This window comes from Crocodylus porosus, unplaced genomic scaffold (genome assembly GCF_001723895.1).
Source record: "Crocodylus porosus isolate Cpor-Errol unplaced genomic scaffold, CroPor_comp1, whole genome shotgun sequence".
Taxonomy (NCBI): domain Eukaryota; kingdom Metazoa; phylum Chordata; order Crocodylia; family Crocodylidae; genus Crocodylus; species Crocodylus porosus.
In genome coordinates, this window is record NW_017728932.1 from 17571317 (window position 1) to 17589046 (window position 17730).

The following is a 17730-nucleotide window of genomic DNA, read 5'->3' on the forward strand; positions in this document are numbered from 1 at the left end:
AGAGTCTCCTCACCCCAGTCCTGTCAACACTGGAGGGAGGGACATCTCTGTGGCCAGGGGAACCTGACCGGTCTGTATTCTCCCTGCTCTGTGTTCATCCTCCACACGTCACACATGGCCTCGGGCATTCGATCTGGACTTCGCCATTTTGTGTCCAGGAGATGCCTGTGGCTGGCTGCTCCATCCTGCATGCTCCCACAGACACATGTGCCATTAGCCTTTTCAGAGCCTGACAGCTGCATGCTGCTGGCAGGGCTGAGTAGGACAGAGAGGTGCAAAGTGCAGGGTGTTCCTCATCTCTCCTTGCCGGCGGCTCGGCAGGGTGCCAGGTTCAGCAGGCTGAGGTGCTGCAGAACCAGGAAGCCAGCCCTTCAGCCCTTTAAGGGTATGGCTGAGAAAGGCTCAGTGACTTGCTGAAAGTCATGTAGAAGGTCTGTCGTAGAAGTGGGGGGAAGCCTGTATTAAACAGAAGATCAAACTATATCAGTCCTGACTGCCCTGGCTGTACCATACAGATCAGCTGTGCCTGATTGATCCCAGGAAGAGTCCCAGCTACTTGGTAAGGCCCAGCAAGCGGTGTGCTCCTACCAGATGCTCTCACACCTAGTGCCTGTGCCTTCCCTTCTCCACCCCTGGGAGCCTGCACTGTGCCACACGTTGCAGCTGCTTTTCAGAGTACTTGTTTAAGTGGTACAGCAATTCATGTTATAGCCACGTGTCTCAAAGCTGGAGGTCTCATCCATGTTGCCTTATAAGTGCTTTGGCATTTTACAGATGTGGTCCCAGCCCTGGGGTCTGACCACGGGGCAGGTGACAAAACAAGGGGCAGGGTAGTCCCCCCTCTCAGCCCCCTTCTTGCACAAACTTCCCTGAGCTCTGACCAGCGTTTTGCATGCTCAGCCTTTCCCAGAGCTCAAGGTTTGGGCTCAGGGGCCGGGTTGATTTCTGCAACGTTGGCAGGGGTTGCGATATGGGAGAGGGAAAGAAATGCTTTTCCCGTTTAAAAAATCCAAGACCCTGTCTTTCAGAAATGGTTGACAGCTGAAACCCGAGGCCTGGTCCCTCAGCTGGCTTGGAGCTAGCAGGTTGAGATGTAACAAAGCTCCGACTGAGTGACAGCCGCCACCACCGCCGCACGTGCCTGGTAGAAAGGGCAGTGGCCAGAGGGCTGCGTGCGACAAGCAGCGCGAAAGCCACGTGTGTGTGCTTGCCTGCAAGCACTTGCGGGCTCAGCTGGCCTTGCGCAGGTGACTCGGGCTGAGCCGCTCCAGGTTTTTCTGTCTCTCTCAAATCAAGCAGCGCTTTTCAGACTCCACAGGTATGATCACGCTGCATCAGGAGAGGGCAGGTTTCCGCAGCAGCGAGTCGGGCACGCCACGCGGACGCACGGTTCTCAGCACGTTTGGAAGTGTGCTGCTCAGGCGGCTGCTTTTCTGGGAGAGGCGAGTGCCCTGCGCCTGCTGCGAGTATGTAACGCTGCTGCGAGTGCCTGACCTGTGGCTCGGCCTGACTCGCTGCCAGCAGATCTGCCCCCATTACTGCTGCAGTGCCAGTCTCTAGCCTGGCAGCAGTGCAGCTCTGACGCTCGCCGTGGCTGTGGGCAGCACAGTTGGCCTTTTGCTGTCCTGGGCCCAAGCTGTTGTGCTCTCACCCTTTGCTCAGGTGCTTGTGAACTTGGGGATCATGGTGAATTGCTAGCAGTAGGTTGCTTTGCCCTGCTCTGCCCTGAGCACCCCTCCTCTACGCTCTGAGTCCACACAATGCTCATTGGGTGCGGCCTGCTCTGTTCACACCAGTGCTGGTAATGTCTGGCCCTCAGCTCTGCCAAAGCCTGCGCTTGGCTCCCAGCTGCACGCTGGCTTGCAAAAGACAGTGCTGTACGAAGGGTGGAGTGAATGCATACCCCTCTCTTCCTACTGTGCTCTCAGGAAATGTCTCTCACGCAGCTGTAAGTGTGAATGAAGTCAAAAGAATGGATCGGTGCCCCCCAGCCCACCCCTCTCGTCCAGGCCCATCCAGCATCCGCACCCTATTGTTGTGGTTCTGGTTCAGCGTCTCTGTTCCTGGGCAGGGGCCCTGCTAGTGCTCTCTGCATCCCAGTCTCCGGAGGAGGAGCTTTGGCAAAGGCAGAGAAACCAAGCGTAGTTTTCCCCTTGCAGCCAAGCCGCGGCTTGCAGTTCCTTGCTCCCCTTCCTAGGTGTGTTGGTAACACGGCACAGCAATTGCGAGACAGGCCGTTAATCACGAGCCAGGGGAGGGAAGTGGAGCGTTCGGCAGGAGGAGCCGAGCTTCCTGAGGGCTGCGGCGGCCGAGCGGGGCCTGCAGGGCTGGGGCGCCAGTCCAGGTCACACGGTTACCTCCCTGGCAGGCGAGTGAAGTGTGTCCTGCTCGGAGCAGCCCCTTCCCGCCGGACGCAGGCTGTCAGGCACCGCTCTGCTCACGTCACTGGGAGTCCCCCAAGTGGCAGCACTTTGCCGTGAAGCACAGCACAGCTTCTGTCCCTCTCCAGCGTGGCTGCTGGAAGCGGTGTGAACACGGTGCTCCCGCCCAGCCGGAGCTGTGGGAGCCCGCTGCCAGTGTGGTTCCTGTGGTGGCTGGAGATGCCAGCGTTGCTAATATCTCGGGGCTGCGGTGTTGCAGCCGACCAAGTTGTGGTGGCATTTTTCTGGTGTTCTTTAGCTGCCTCCTGCCGCCCTGCCCACTGCTCCAGGAAGATTTGGTTGCAGCCCAGGCGAGGAGCTGATGGTCCCAGAGCTAAAGCATCTAGCTTCTGGTTTGGGCAGGGGAGGTTTTGCATCGCGTGGTGTGACTGAGGGATCGGTGTGCTCTGATGTGGGCAGCCAGTGCCGAGGTCTCCAAGCATGATGAGATTCTGCCACTTGCCATGCCAGGGCATGAAAGGGGGCAGACTCGAGGACACTCTGCAGGCCGGTGTCTCTCGGCGAGGGGAGCCACTATGTGCTGCATTATATCAAACTTCACAAAGTCCTGTTCAGATCAGGGGGCAGCTGTCCAACTCGTGGGCTAGCCTGAAACAGCCTGAAGGAATGAAACAGGCAGCCTGATAGAATAACCTGGGGCCCAACTTGAGTCCACAAACACCAGTTAACTCTGATTTCAGGCTGCTGCTCCCTATAACTCACCCCACATGCCTGGGCCTCCTGAGCTACACTCTTCCATACAGTGTTGTGAGATGCCAAGGCCAAGTTCACTTGGTCTGGGGGCTTGTAGGGACCTTCCACGGGACACGACTGTGTTTTCCCTGGCTGACATCGCCTTTCCTCTCTTCCTGCCACTCTGTTGCTCCAGACAACTTCAACTCTTCGCTGAGGCAACAGGGCTGTAAGCGCTAGGCAGGATCCCAGCTCAGTGAGGTCTAGATCAGACGCCGTGAGAACTGCTTGTGTTTGAGGAACTGGGAACAGGAGCCTGGTCACTGCAGCAGTAGCCAGGTGGGAACCGTTAAACTGCATTAGCTGTAATGAAACAGTCTCATCCAGGCTCACAAGTTTCTTCTCCCAAGTTTCCTGAAAGAGAAGTTAGGAAACTGCGAAGTCTTTCATCCCAGTTCAAATATCGACCAGGGCACGAAGCTGGGAACTTCTTATGGAATCTCACATGACGTTCTCCGGAAAGCAAACTGAATGGAGCGCAAGGATGAAACGGCTCCACTCAGCCAGTCGTGGTGCCCTCGGGCTGGCGTGAGCCCAGCTGGAGCAGGCCTGTATGGCCCGAGAGGTTGAAGCGCGGGGTCTGTGTGACAGTCTGGCCTGCTTTGACACCTCTGCGAGATCCTTCAGGGACAGGCAGACGTGCAGAGATCTGTAAATGTATGCCCAGTGCCAGCCAAGCCGCTGAGAAGATGCTGCATCTGTGGTTCAGGGGAGCTCAAATATTTGTGGTCAAGCTTAAAAAATGACATGGAACTCTCTTTGGCAATGGCTGGCGGCCAGGAGCTGCACGGAGCGCATGCAGGCTGTGCGAGCTCCCCGCGCCCGCCTCCAGCACAGCCCTGTCAGGCCAGGCACAACATCCTAGCTCCTTGGTGTGCACTTCCCTCCCACTGTTGAGGTCAGGACTCAGGTCTGCAAGGGATGCAGCCCTCAGTTTCTTTGCACTGTACTCTGGTCATAACAGATCCTGCTTTATGGTTCCCAGTTTTAGCCCCCTGCACCATCGGCCCTGGCTGTCTTTGTCATGAGAACAGGGCAGGAGCAGCTGCGGTCCCTGGGCAGGTGCATATTGGATGGGAACTACTCAGCATTGCCTCCAGGAAGGTCCAAAAGGAAAAGCCTTTCCCTACAGCTGGAAGTCTGCTCTTCTCATAGACTGTTTTTTCCCAGTGCCCCACATCAGCTCCTCCAGGCAGCTCCCTTGCTCTCTAGTTGTATTGATGAGGCTATTCTGGTTTTGTTTCCCCCCCCCACAAAATCTCACCTCCTAGTAGCTTTTGGACCCCGTGTCCCAGGCCTCAAAGCCCAGGGAGACCAGGAACACAAGTTACTCTGTGCTGGTCGAATCAGGGCTTGTTTACAAGGAAGGTCATTGTGACGTGCCAGGGTGGGGATTTACAGCGTGGCTCTTCTGCCTCGGCAGCCTGTGTTGGCAACTACTGCGTGCAAAGAGGGCCTTGGTGGTTCAGGTTAATCCACTTACACGTGAGCCACAACTCTCCTTGTACACACTGAGCATATTAGTCTGACTTACAGAACGCTGAACTGCTGGGCTGTAGCGCAGCCATGACGACACCCAGGAACCCTCTCAGTGACAGGAGATGCCCGCAGGCTCCTTGTGGAACAGGTGATGCAGAAACAGGAGCTTACAGGTGCAGCGGTCATCCTGTATTGCCTGGCCTAGCAAAGGCCTCTCTCGCAAGGCAGAGCAGGAGTCCCGTTCTCTGGATGGCATGGAGCAAGCTGAAGAAGAAAGGCTTGGCACAGGAAGAGTAGGTGCAGATTTTGAGCTAGCTGTTGGCATGAGCACCTGCTACCCCCACTGGGCATCTGGGAGAGGCAGGTGCCTACAGCGAGAGCACCTTTCCTGGTCGCCGGCCCAGCCTGTGGGTCCCAGGGTTGCTGCTGCTGTGCGGGAAGCACTGAGAGTCTGATGGCCTGAGCCTTGATCTATGGAGCAGGTGTGCTCCTTATCACCCCTTTGTGCCAGCCTCACTCATTGCCTAGACCCTTGCAACCAGGTGACGGTGAGAAACAGCCTCTTGAGCCATGTGGCATAGGTCACAGGTGGCAGCCAAGGTGAGCTGTCTGCTGGACTTGCCGGGACCTCTGAACCCTCCCAGCATTGTGCATGTTTTTTGCTCCCGAGCGAACCTCCTTCTGTCACTGGGTGAATTAGCGCAGCAGCCCTGAAGGAAGGGCAGCCTGTATCCTTCCGTGGCAGAGGAGTCCCCTTTCTCTTACTAAGCAGCACTCCCTTCCTCCACCAAAGCGCCTACTAACCACTTTCTTATCTGCCTAAAGTCCATGCAGCAATCTATGCAGGGCAGGCATCCTCCGAAATGGCAGAGGAAACAAATTCCCTGGCCCCAGGGAAGGAAGGCTCCTGGAACGCAGAGGAGAGTCCACTGGCTGCACCGTTCCAGGCAACCTGATGCTGGCTTTCCAGTCCCCAGGGCCATCCTGGATTCAGACCCATGTGCATGGAGGTCCTGGAGCTCTGCCTCTTTCCTTCCACTGTGGCCCAGTCTGGGATCAGGGCGCTGTGGGCACAGGCAGGTGTTTTAAAAAGCATGGGCAGCTGGGTGAGAGGGAGAGCAGGGCTGGCTCCCTCAGAGTGCTCTAGGTACAGCTCTGCGCCTTTGGAACGATCTCGTCTCTGCCTCCAGGGAACCATGGGGCCATGGGCAATGCATGGATGCTCGCAGACCCCAAAGCTGCCAGCACAAAGAGCCTGGTCACCTTGGATGAAGACTTGCTTAGAGTCGCTACAGCATTTGTCAAGCACAGGAATCACTTTGCCCACCACCAAAGTGAACTTTGGGAGCAGGAGGGTGCCGAGCCCACTCTGCCCTGGGACGACCAAGTGCCCCTCCAGCAGGAGCTGCAAGAAGGGTGTGGGGGAGGCAGTGGAGTCTCTGAGCTAGCCCAGCCCTTAGCAGGGCCCCCAGGCACAGCGCCATCCCTTGGAAACACCCTGCACGAGCTTCATCGGGGCAGCACCAGGCATCTGGCTAAAGATGCCCGTGGCTAGGTACAGGGCTTGGTGTGCTGTCCTGGATGGCCTGCACCTTCCCCTGGCCCTTTTGCCTTAGCCAGTAGGAGTGGGACAGGATAGCGTGTCTGAGCTGGCAGAGGCACCTAGCAACGAGTCGTGAGCCATGGAACCGAGCATGCCGCCGACAGCTGCCAGCAGCTCCCCGCTGTGCTCCTTCACTGGCTGGAGACGAGCTGGACTGCAGAGCTGACACAAAGATTCTTCAGAGCACTTAACAGGTGATTAAAACATCAGGGCTAGTCTTTCCAAGTGCCAGGGTAAGCCAAAAGCTGGGTTGGAAACCAGCAAAAACTTTCCTCTCTGGAGCAGCGTAGCTGGGCCATGCCTCTGCGGCCAGACAGGGAGCTCTGTGCTAACAATTCCATACGCGCCTCCAAGTTCTCCCGACTGCATCATCCTACGAGGGCAACCTGCTGGGCTGTTGCCCTCCCTGCAGTCTTCTGGCATCTGCTGACTAGGTCAGGTGCTGCCCACAGCAGGCACTGCCCTAGCTAGAGCGGGCTGCCAGGGCCCCTGAGATCTGTCCTGGGGTGGCTGTTTGACCCCCACGCCCCAGAGACCAGAGAACAACCAAGGGAGGGTGGGAAGGGAAATGAGCTGTGGCTCGGTCTGCTGCAGATCTGTGAAGCTGAGCAACAGGGGTTGGGGCTCTGCCAGGGCTGTGTGGGACTGGGACACGCTACCTCGATCACATCAGGACCTGTTTGGTGCAGACTTTTCATGAGCGGATTTTCTCACCTAGACCAGTCTGCATCCTCCTCCTCGTAGTTGTCGGAACCACCAGGCCAGACGCTCTGAAGGGCAAGAGCGCCCCAGCAGGGCTGGTACAGGGATCTCACAGATGGAGCGAGAGACCATGCCAGCACCTGCCCTGCAGGGCCCGTGCTTGCCAGCAGAAAAGGGGCAGAAGTTCCTTGAGGTGGTCTCTGGAACGACCCGTGCCCAGGGGCTGACCCTGTGCAAGCTCTGGTGCCAGCGCAGGACTGGGAAGCCAGGTGGGACTGGACCTGTCCGTTGTTCCCAGCTGCAGCCCTCGAGGAGCTGTGTCCTCAGAGTGCGCCAGATGGCTTTTGCTCCTGCTCCTGCTCTGCTTGCTTGCTAGCTTTGTAGACCCAGGCCTGCCTTGCCAGCTCATTGCAGCCTTGTCGCTTCTGTGATCCCCCTGCAGCCACACCGTCCCCCTCTCTCCAATGAGCTGGCTCCGAGGGGCACAGTGTGCAGGGATAGGCAGGGCCAGCTTTGGGCTGACACGTTCTCGCGTGGCAGGCACTTGGCTCAGGTTCTCTGCTACTTCCCAGCCTGCAAAGCAGCCTTGGTTGAGCTGCATGTCTGGGGCTGGAAAAATGGAAGTGTCCGCCAGGCTTAAAACACTGTTCTGCTGACAGGCTCGCCTGGGGCGTGTGCGCTCTGATGGGGAACAACGCAAGGAAGCTGGTTGACCCAGTGCTGCAGTTTGGGGGGAAGCTGGGCTAGGGCCGCTGCCTGGGCCTCCCCTGACACTAGCGGCTGCTTCTCACATGTGAGATGCTAGTGCTGTCACCAGTGTGGTTGCACCAGTGTTAGGGCAGCATCCAGAAACTTCCCACGCTTGTGTCAACACACTCAGTGCGGTATGCATGCAAGCACAGGCACATCTGCGCTGCGTGGGGCAGGGCAGCTCGGACACCCAGGCTAGCAGGAGTGCTGGAAGCAGTCTAACCACACCTAGGTGGACTAGCCCAGGCCAGGTGCCACATGGACCTACCACAGCTGCTTCTGGACGTTGCAAGTGCCCTCATCCCCCATGACCTGTGGTGGGTTAGGGGGCTTGGCAGTTGTGCGAGGAGGGCCGTTTGTGCAGTTCTGATAGATGACACCAGCACTTGTCCAAACCATCCCAGAAGGGACTGATCCTGCCTTGAGCATGGGGGTTGGACTGGATGGGACCTCCTGAGGGCCCTGCCAGCCTGGCTTGTCTGCGATTGTGTGGCAGTCCAAGCACAGTCCTGCTGCCGCCATTGGTTGCTGTACAGCGCAAGGGAGAGTTTTTCCCAGGCTATGAAGCACCATTGATGGGTTGATGTTTGCTTTGCCCCAGTGATTTGTTGTGGCTTAAAGCAGATACAGGCTAACTTGCTCTGACCTGGGGGAGCTCCATCCACTCCAGCTGCACAAGCCATGATTAAAAGATCGTGAAGACAGTTAGCACTATGCGTCTGGGCCAGTGATTGACCATGCGCCAGCTTTTCATTGCCATCTCCTTATCTAGGCTGGGCTGTCCTTCCATGGTACAACTCAGGCTCCTTGTGCCCATTTCCCCTTCTCTATCGGGATGCTGGCGTCTCCCTCGCCTGCGGAAATGTTGCATTGAGGGGAGCAGCCCTTCCCGCAGCAAGTCCTTTTCCAAGGGCATCCTGCTTCCTCCTGGGTTGAGGGGGGTCTGAGGTTCCTTTGACAGAGGCTGCCAGGATCTTTCTGCATAAAAGCTCAGGCCAGCGACTTCCTGGTGGTTTCCATGTACCTGGAAACTAATAGCCGGGGAGCACCCTCACTAGCCTGAGCTCTCCTGGCCCCTGCTCTGGAGCTGCTGGGTCCTCCATAGCTAGCTGGGCTTGGCGGGGCCAACTGTCCGGCCTCGGGCAGGCTGTATGGAGCATGTGGAAGAGCTGACGCAGACGTTGCGTTCCTGCCTCCCAGTTATTTGCTCTTCGGACACTGTAAAATTCACAAGTTGTAAAAGCTGATTGAAGCCATCGTGGGCATGGCAGCAATTAGCAGTGCCAAAGCAACGTCCCACACTCAGCAGCATGTGCAGAGACGCCCGCAGGGTGGGTCAGCCCCACTGAGGCCGAGCTGCATGTCGGGGCTGCCCCTTGGCCACGAGCATCGGGCTCACCAGAGCAGTCTGGTTCTGGTGACACCACCCCAGGAGCTCCAGCTGCTCATGTCCCCCAGGCATAGCACCTGGGCTGGCTGTGCTCAGGAGGGGTTCCCCGTGCAGAGCTGATGTACCATGCATGTTGTGTTTCCATTGCACCTCATTCCCGTGCCCCTCCATGGGGGAAACTGAAGCAAAGGGTACAGAGGGCCCAGGGAGCTCTGTTCCCTGAGCTGTGCTGTGCTCTGCCTGCCCAGTGCTGCCTCTCGGCGGGGTTGCTAGAAGGTGAAAGGCATTTGAAATGGAAGAGTGTGGCCATGGGGTCGTGTTACCGCATGTCCTGCTGCATCTTAGCAGGCGACTGCAACGTGGTTGTCCGAACCATGAATTAGCCACCGTGCGAGGGGTGTGGAGCTGACTTGCTGTGTCCTGGAGAGAGCCAGCGTTTGAGTAGCTTGTGTCTTTGTGGATGTTCAGCGCCTCTGATTTAGTGTGAGATTACAGAGTCTTCCCGTTCCTCGGCCTGGCTCCACCCCGCCTCCCCCCCCCACCGAAATCACAAAATGACTCATGTAACTGCTGGCCCCAGTACCCTGGGCCGCCTGCGATCCATGGCAGTCTTTTCCTTGCGTGCCCCAGAGCTGCGGTGGTAGCACGGGGTGCTGTGATCCCTGCGTCACCTGCGTCTCTGGGGAACTGAGCCCAGGTCACGTATGGGGGCACCAGACCACTTCACCAAAGTGTGGTTTCAGTTTTCCTTCTCGAGCGGCTGTGTGCGTGTCAGGCCTATTTCTGTAGTGAGCGAGTGCTGGAAGCCAGGGCTTTCAGTTCCTGCTGCCTCACCGCGGGCTGTTGAGGCAGGGCGCCTAGCGCTGCTGTGTCCCCTCCCGGGGCTGCACATCTGCCGCCGCGCCGCGCCACGCCGCACAGCACAGTGATGCTGCTTGGCTTCACACTTGACCTTTTGGTCCCTTCTGTAGTGTCATGTGTCGCTCCCAGGCCCCAGCCACTCTGCTCCTCCGCTGCCTTACTCCTCCAGCACATCCTACATGAAGAGCCACCCGGGGCTTCCAGCTGCCCCTGGGGGCTGTAGCCTTGCAACCTGGAGCTCTCTTGGCATCCAAGTACTAATGGTTTCACCTTGAAACAGGGAACATTTCGATGCCAGACACTTGGGGAACCTGTCAGAGATCCTGGGCCGCTGAGCTGCAGCACAGCCCAGCTTTCCAGGTGCCCCAGGCTCCTGGCGAGCGGGGCTGGTTGTGCGGGCTGTCCACATGATTGCGATACCGAGATCATTCACTTTGTCTGTTTTTCATTGATGCCGCCTGGAAAAATGTGTTCATGAGACAAGCTGCTGTGGGGATTATGTCACAGGCCTTCAGCTGGGCTCTCTTCTCCCCAGCAGATGAGCTGACGACCCACCCGCAGCCTGTGGCAGCTTGGCAGGAAGTCGTTTGTTCTCTGCTCAGCTTTTCTTCCTAGAGGGGAGCAGGGGAGACATTCCCGTTCCCCTCACAGCCCAGCCCCAGGGCCTCTTTGTGTGCACCAGTGCTCTCTGACGAGCCCCTTGCAGGCTGGGCAGTTGCTGCTAAACCCTTGGCCCTCTGGTTTGCTCCCCAGCCCTTTCTCAGCCTCAGGGGCCTGGGCTGGCTGGGGACAAGCGTCTTGGCATGTGCTCAGAGGCCCCGGTACTCCAGGCAGCACTGAGCTGTCTGCAGGGTGCAGCTGGATGCAGCCTCGGGGTCTGGAGCTGGGCAGGTGACGCAGGTGCCCGCAGTGATCCCAGCAGGAGCAGCCTCCATGCGGGGCCCAAGCCCAGGTGTTGGACCCTTTGATCCTGGGGTGGCTGCAGGCAGGGAGGAAAGACCTGCTTCTGTTACATAAGGATCCCGGCTCCCCGCAGTAGCTGGGGCAGCGGGTCAGGGGTTGCAGCAAGGTCAGGTGGTTGACACGCACTGTAACAAGGGGGTGGTTAAAATTAGCCCGCAGAGAGGAAGCTGGCAGCATTGTGGAAGAGCAGAAGTTTCCTCTGCACGGCAGCCTGGTGCGGCAGGGGACGTGCCGCGTGCTGCCTGCCAGCCCGTGAGTCACTGCGGCTCGGCCTTGCGTGCCGCTGAGCCCTGCCAGGCCCGGCCTGCCTGCGCCCTGCTGCACCGGACCTGCCCAGCGCATCCGGCGGCCGCGGGGCTGTGCCTCCCTTTCCCGCTCTGCCCCGCGCTCTCCTCATGTCCTGGGTCTCTCTCTCTCTCTCTCTCTCTCTCCCAGCCCTCTTTGCTTTGCTGTATGCTGGACCTCCCTCAGGCAACCCGCACGTGGCCATCCCTGCCCCCCAGTTCCCTGCTCCCACTGGGGCCAGGCTGGGGTGGGCCCTGGTTTGGGAGTCAGCGGGCAGCAGGTTGGGGGCCTTCAGCCTGGATGGCAGAGCCCAGGCACTGCTTCCTGTGTGCACCAAGCAGAGTGAACCAGCGCAGCTCTGGCGCCCGTGTAACAGGCCCACAGAGGTCAGGGCTAGGGGCACCGGGAAGCAGCTGCCACACCGTGGTGCCACGGCCTGTCCTCAGGGAAAGGTTACGCTTTCCGAGACTGGTGTCCGCTGCTAATGGGGCTGGCTGGAGGGAGGCAGGCCGAGGGCCTGGTTGGGGGTGTTGCAGGCACATGGGGATGAGTTTCAGGCTCCACAGCTCTGGAAACTCCATCGGAGAGTCTCCTGCATCTGATAATTACCAGCGCTATTGAATTTCACTCTGGCGAGATCTGTCCCAGCTTCCCTGACAGGCTCCCCCGCTGCTGTGCGCGTTGAGCCCAGGGGACGGGACAGGCCTGAGGCCCGCAAGGCGCACGGCTTTTGTACAGTGCCCCCACCTGCTGGCTCTGCGCACCTGTATCCTTCCCCCGGCATCCGCCTGCCTGACCCCTGCTCTCCGAGCCCTCCCGCTCCCATCGTGGAGGCTGTCAAGGGGGCTCTGTTGATTTAGCTGAAATGAAACAGCCAGGACAGTCCTCATCATTCATCTCGCACTCGAGCAGGATTTCCAGCGCTCGGGCTGGGAGTTCCGCCTCTGCAGGCCTGGGAGGGGTGGGGGCAGCGGGGGGGCGCCCTCTCCGCAGCACCGCGAAGCGGGATGGAGGCTCCAAGGCCCACGGCCGCCTCCTGTCCTCGGGTGAGGTCAGGGGCGAGAGGGGTGCAGTGCATGGGCCAGTCTCCCTGAGGTGTGGAGGGCACTGGGATGGCTGGGGGACCTCAGACTCACCCTTTTCACCCTCCTCTTTGGCTGTGGCTAGAAGTGGGACTCCAGACCCCAGCAGTTTGCTTCAGTCCTAAGCCAAAAGGGCCTGAGGACACCCTCCCCAGTGTCCCGAGGCTCATTGGGCCCTGTGACTCAGGGCATCTCGCTTTGGCCAGTGCCCGCTGCCTTCCCTTTGCACTGACTGTTTTCCTTTCTCTCCCCCCGACCCCCTGTCCGCACCCTGTAGGTTATTGCAGCCGACTGCAAGAGGGTCACAGTTCTGAAGTATTTCCTGGAAGCCCTTTGTGGACAAGAAGAGCCTTTGCTGGCATTCAAGGGTGGAAAATATGTGTCAGTGGCACCCGTCCCAGACGCCATGGGAAAGGAAATGGGAAGCCAAGAGGGAAAACAACTGGAAGATCAGGTACCGTGCGGGAAGAGTGTGCCGCGGAGGAGGAAGAATCACCCCTGTGGGGCCCAGCCCCGGCCTGCCCTGCAGCTCCCGCTATTTATAGCTGGTGTAGCTGTGTGTGCCTTGGGCGTTGGGGGATAATAGTGTACAGCCCTTGTCTCCCAAGTATACTTTGCTCATGCCCCTTCCTGCCAGTCTGACCTGGGTGCCTCTATCTTGTGCATTGTTATGAGTTCCAGATGCTGCTTTTAATGGTTGTCGGGGAGGGGGGGGCCTTTAATAACGCACAGCTCTGGAGTCTAGGGAGAGGGGGCGGCGAGGGGGTGTCAGGGTTCAGTTTATAGCCATGGAGCTCAGCGCGGCACAGGCCTGAACTCCAGCCTCCAGCACACGTACAGGAAGAGCTGACATTGGCGCCCTGGCCCTCCCCTGCCTCTCACATCCTGATGTGATTAAGGAATTCTCCTCTTGTTTTTCTGCCCTTGCTTGTTCCTGTAGCCCTTGTTTCACTCCAGGCTCAGTGTGTGTGTTTAACGGCTCTGCCAGCCGCTCTGCAGGTTGACTCTTTCCTGGTGTTTAATCTTGCCTTTTGAAAGGCCAGGGAAACAGTAGAGGAGGGCAGAGGCGTTCGGAGCTGGGAGCTGGGTGGCCCAAGCACTGCCCAGGCTCACTACACATCCGACTGGAAGGATGTGGAGGGAGGGTGGAAGAGGGCAGAGCCCTGCCGAGGACATGGCTTCCCACCTATGAGGTGCTGGGTGGCCTATGTGCCCTGGCCTTTGGCCAGCTTGCCCCAGGGGAGCTGGGGTCTGGGCACCAGCCACGGCATGATCCAGGCCCCTTCATCCCTGCAGCGTCTGCAGCAGGTGAAGTGCTGGAACGCCAGGGATGGGGGCAGGGATGCCACAGAGATCCCCAGAACGCTGTGGCTGGCCATGGTGGCAGACAAGCCTGGATTCCCTTGCCCTGTACGTGGGGCATTTCAGGACAGAGAGGCTGGGGTCTTGGGGCCCAATTCAGGGTCTCAGACCTGAGAACACCCTCACTGCCTTCCCCTAGTGCTCAGACCCTGGATCTCTTGGCCCGCGTAGTGGAGCCACCGCTACTGCTGGTTCCCTCAGCCGTTCAGCAGTGGCAGGCTAAGGCTTGAGGTTTCCAGGCTTGCTCAGCTATGGGAACCTCCGTGAGCTCATTACAAAACCCAGGCTTCCTCATTAGAGTCCCTGCAGAGCTTAGCTTCTCAGGCTGGCGTGACCATCCCTTGACCCTAGGCAGGCGTAATCCAGCCCAACTGCACTACAGACTTGCATCTGCACTGCACCCACTTGGGCTCCCATGGATGTGCCTGCCCTCCACACCGCTCCTTGCTTGCATATCTACCACTTCACCCAGCATGGTGTCATCCACAAACTTGCCCATCCTGGAGGGTGGAGGTGAGGCCGAGGGCTGTCTTCCCCCACCGCAGGACGAGTGAGAGAGCAGCCTGTGTGCACAGTCCCCAGCTCTGTGAGAGCTAATCCAGGCTGGGGGCCTCCTGGGCTCCTCACTGTCCATCCTGATTTTGTGGAGCATCTATCTGTGGTGCCAGACCCAGTGCTGACAACCCCTGAGCCTGGAGTTGAGGCTGGCTATGAGTGGGAAGGAGCTGATCTACTAACTGAGAGTGTTTCCTTGTGATTCACTCAGCTCAGCCCTGTGCAGGCCATGTGTACCCTGGCTGGGAACCCCAACAGGGCCCGTTGTGGGCAGTGTCTGGCGTGGACCCACAGGCACCTGTCATTGTTCCTACACTTTGGCCGTGGTCTGGGAGGGCAAGCAGAGCCACTGGCAGAGAGCACACAGCTCGGAGCAGTCACAGGCCCATGGGCAAGCTTGCTGTGGATTACCCAGTGAGAGCTGTGCATGTTCCCAGCCAAACACAGGGTTGTACCACCAGGAGCAGAGGGGGCAGCTCAGAGGGCAAGCATGACCTGGGGCACAAGCCAGGGCACGGCGAGGTGAGGCCAGAGCCCTGTGTGCACATTTTTGACAGGGCGTGTACAAGACCTGTGAAACCTCCCGCCCAGGGTCTGGCAAGTCCTGCCTCGCTCGGCATCTTAAATCCAGATGGAGCGTCCTTTCGTGATGGACCCAGTCCAGCTGGGCTGGGAGGGACGAGCTGAGGCAGGAGTCTCTGGGTGACATTCTCTGGCGTGTGCCAGGCAGAAAGGCAGACCAGAGCCTCACAGTCCCTCTGTCCTTAACATCCCTGGGTCTGGTTCCGTCAGTAAGGGCAGGAGACAGTGCCAGCCTGCATCAGGGCTTCTTAGCAGTGCTACAGCAGCATCTAGCTTCAAGGAGCTTCTACCCTGAGTTGACAGACCAGGCAGCTCCGAGGGAGGGAGACGAAATGTCGCCCTCTGTCCTACAGACTGACAGGAGCCCAGGCAGGTCCAGCCAGGCCAGGAGCCGCTTCCGTATGTCCAGAGCCCCTGAGTAGTGCTCACCAGCATCAGATCTGGATTCCCTGGCTGCAGGGCCCCACTTGCCTGGCTGACAGCAGAGTTTAGGGTTTCCCTTGCCTTTTCTGTAGTGACTAGACCCACATGTGCCCCATCATGTGAGTGACTAGCAGTGGGCAAATGCACCCAGCACGGTCTTCTCTGCTGGGGGTGGGCCGTTCAGGAGAGGGTGTTCGGTCACCTGCTGCCCTCCAGCTCTCACCTGCTCCGTTCTGTTTCTGTCCGTCTGGGGTCTGTGTGTCAAGGAGGACGACGTGAGGGTTGAGGCGTTTGAGGATGACTCCGAGGCTGAAGGAAGCGGGGGAGAGCTTGACATCAAGGAGCTCCGAGCCAAGAAGCAAGTGCTAGCACGGAAAGTAGCTGAGCAGCAGCGTCGGCAGGACAAGATCCAGGTAGGACAGGAGCAGCATGTCAGGGTGTCTGGGCAGGGTGAGCCAGTTGCCCCGTACACCTGGGGCACCAAGCACATGGCTCTCTAGCCTGGGCCTGCCTTCCTGGTCACCAGGCATCAGCAGAGCTCCCTTGGGTTTCAGTGGGGCCAGGCCATGGTTGGGGCAGAACTGGTGGAAACTTGGAGCAGTCCAGAGCTGTTTGAAGCTGTCTCCACACTGCTGTCCTCCATGGAGAGGTGCACACCCGCACCCAAGTTGTGTGGGTCAGGAGTGATAGGGATCCCTTCAGACGTGGGGCCCTCCCTCGCCACGGGGAACCTTCCTGTTCTCTGCGGGGACTTGACAGCACACTGCAGAGCTCCCATGAGCAGTGCTGCTGCCGTCAGCTGCAGCACCAGCCCCCTGTTGCCCTTGCTGTGGGCACATGGGTGGACCTGATCAACACAAGCTGTCCAACTGTGGCCCTCGGAGCCTGCCCCAGCTGGAAGCTGGGAGGTCAGCTGGCCCAGCTGGGAGCGGGGGCCCGGCGGCATGAGCACTGGCCCTTTAAGAGCAAGCCCACATACATGGCTCTTGGCTGCTTTGGTTTCTCTCGGCCCCTCTTCCTCCAGCCTTGCAGCACAGATGAGGATTTCTCAGCAGAGGAGAATTCTCCCCAGCTCCCCCTCCCCCTCACCTCCGCCCTCTCTAATGCCCAGGGCCCTTCACTTCCATAATTCTTCATTTTCCAGCCTTGAACGCAAGCCAGACACATCTGTCTGGCCATATGCGTGAACTCTGCCGTCTGTGCCGAGGTGGTTGTAAAACAGGGCCGCGGAAGGCCCTACTGGGAGAGCACACATGTGTACCCTCCAGCTATTGGCGCAGGGCCCAGAACCACTGCGCTTCGCCTTCCAAACCCACCCCAACCTCTTTGCATTTCCCACCCCCCCCTCTTTTTTTTCCTTCAATTTTAAAAAATACATATTGAGGCAAAGGTAGAAGTGAGCAGGAGGGAGGGAGGGGCTGCCCTGCACACCAGGCTGTTAGTGTTGGCAGGTACCTGGGTCGCATTAATACAATAAGGAAGAAGGCGGCAGGGAGCGAGCTAGCGATCAGAGAGATGGGCTGTAAATTTAAGCGGCCTGAAGCCTCCCAGCCTCCCCAGGTTGTTAAGCCAGAGGTGTAAGCAAATTCCCCACTTCCCAGTGCTCTGCACAGACCCGGCAAACAGGAACTGCACATGTTTTTGGGAGGGCAGCAATCGCAGAGCCCCAGGCTGCAGCTCCCCTGTCTGTGCACAGTTTCCCTGGCGCCCAGGACTGAGGCTGCCCCTTCCACAGCAGTCAGGAGCCGCCGGAGGTGTCCCAGGTCTCTCCCCAGTGCACCCCTCCCCTCTTCCGGAGCTGCGCTGGGGCTGGGGCTGGGGCTTTCAGCCGGATGGAGGTCAGAATGTGGGTGTGGGCAGCACCGGGGGCCGCGCAGCTGAGGGCTGAGGTGCACTTGGAGCCTGACTGCAAGGGGTGGAGGAGCAGTCCTTGGGGGCTGAGTCAAGTCATGCAGCCCAGAGCTGGCTGGGAACAGACTGGAGAAGAACACGTGTGCAGGCCCCAGCCCTTGCTCCATGCGGGCACTGACCAGACAGCCTGAGTCAGGGGAGGGGCCGCTGGATGGGGCTGAGCTTCCCCCAGCCTCTCCCTGGCCTGTTCTCAGGGCCTGGGGTCACAGAGCTCCTGGGTCTTCCCAGAGAGAAGCCCCTGCGCTTGCTGATAGGGACTCTCCCCTGATGCTGTGCTGCACTCTTCCTTGCGGTCTCACCGCATCTCTGCGCTGGCCTGTCCTGAGCGTGCCTCCCCTACCTGGGCAGGGGCCCATGCTTCTGCACAGTGCCACAGACAAGCAGCAGCTCCTTGCCTCTTGGTCCGAGGGAGATACAGGGACTGGCACTGCAGTGCTGGAGATGCTCATGGTCTTTGCTGCACCTGCCCTCCCACTCCCACCGCAGCAGGGCAGGCCAATGGTTCCCTTGTGCATAGGAGCAGAGGTCCAAGGTACTGCCAGGGTCAGGCTGGGAAAAGATCTAGGGCTGAACGCATTGCCCACGCTGCTGGGCCATCCTTTCTTCCTT

At 59.1% G+C, this 17730-nt stretch overlaps 1 protein-coding gene across 1 annotated transcript in view; it reads left to right on the top strand.

The window, feature by feature from the left end:
• Positions 1 to 17730, top strand: part of LOC109317261 (telomerase-binding protein EST1A-like) — a 68186-nt gene that overhangs the window by 37101 nt on the left and 13355 nt on the right. The window contains exons 5-6 of the mRNA XM_019545855.1: positions 12566 to 12742; positions 15477 to 15623. Coding sequence (XP_019401400.1) covers positions 12566 to 12742; positions 15477 to 15623 — 324 coding nt within the window. The remainder of the gene's footprint in view (positions 1 to 12565; positions 12743 to 15476; positions 15624 to 17730) is intronic.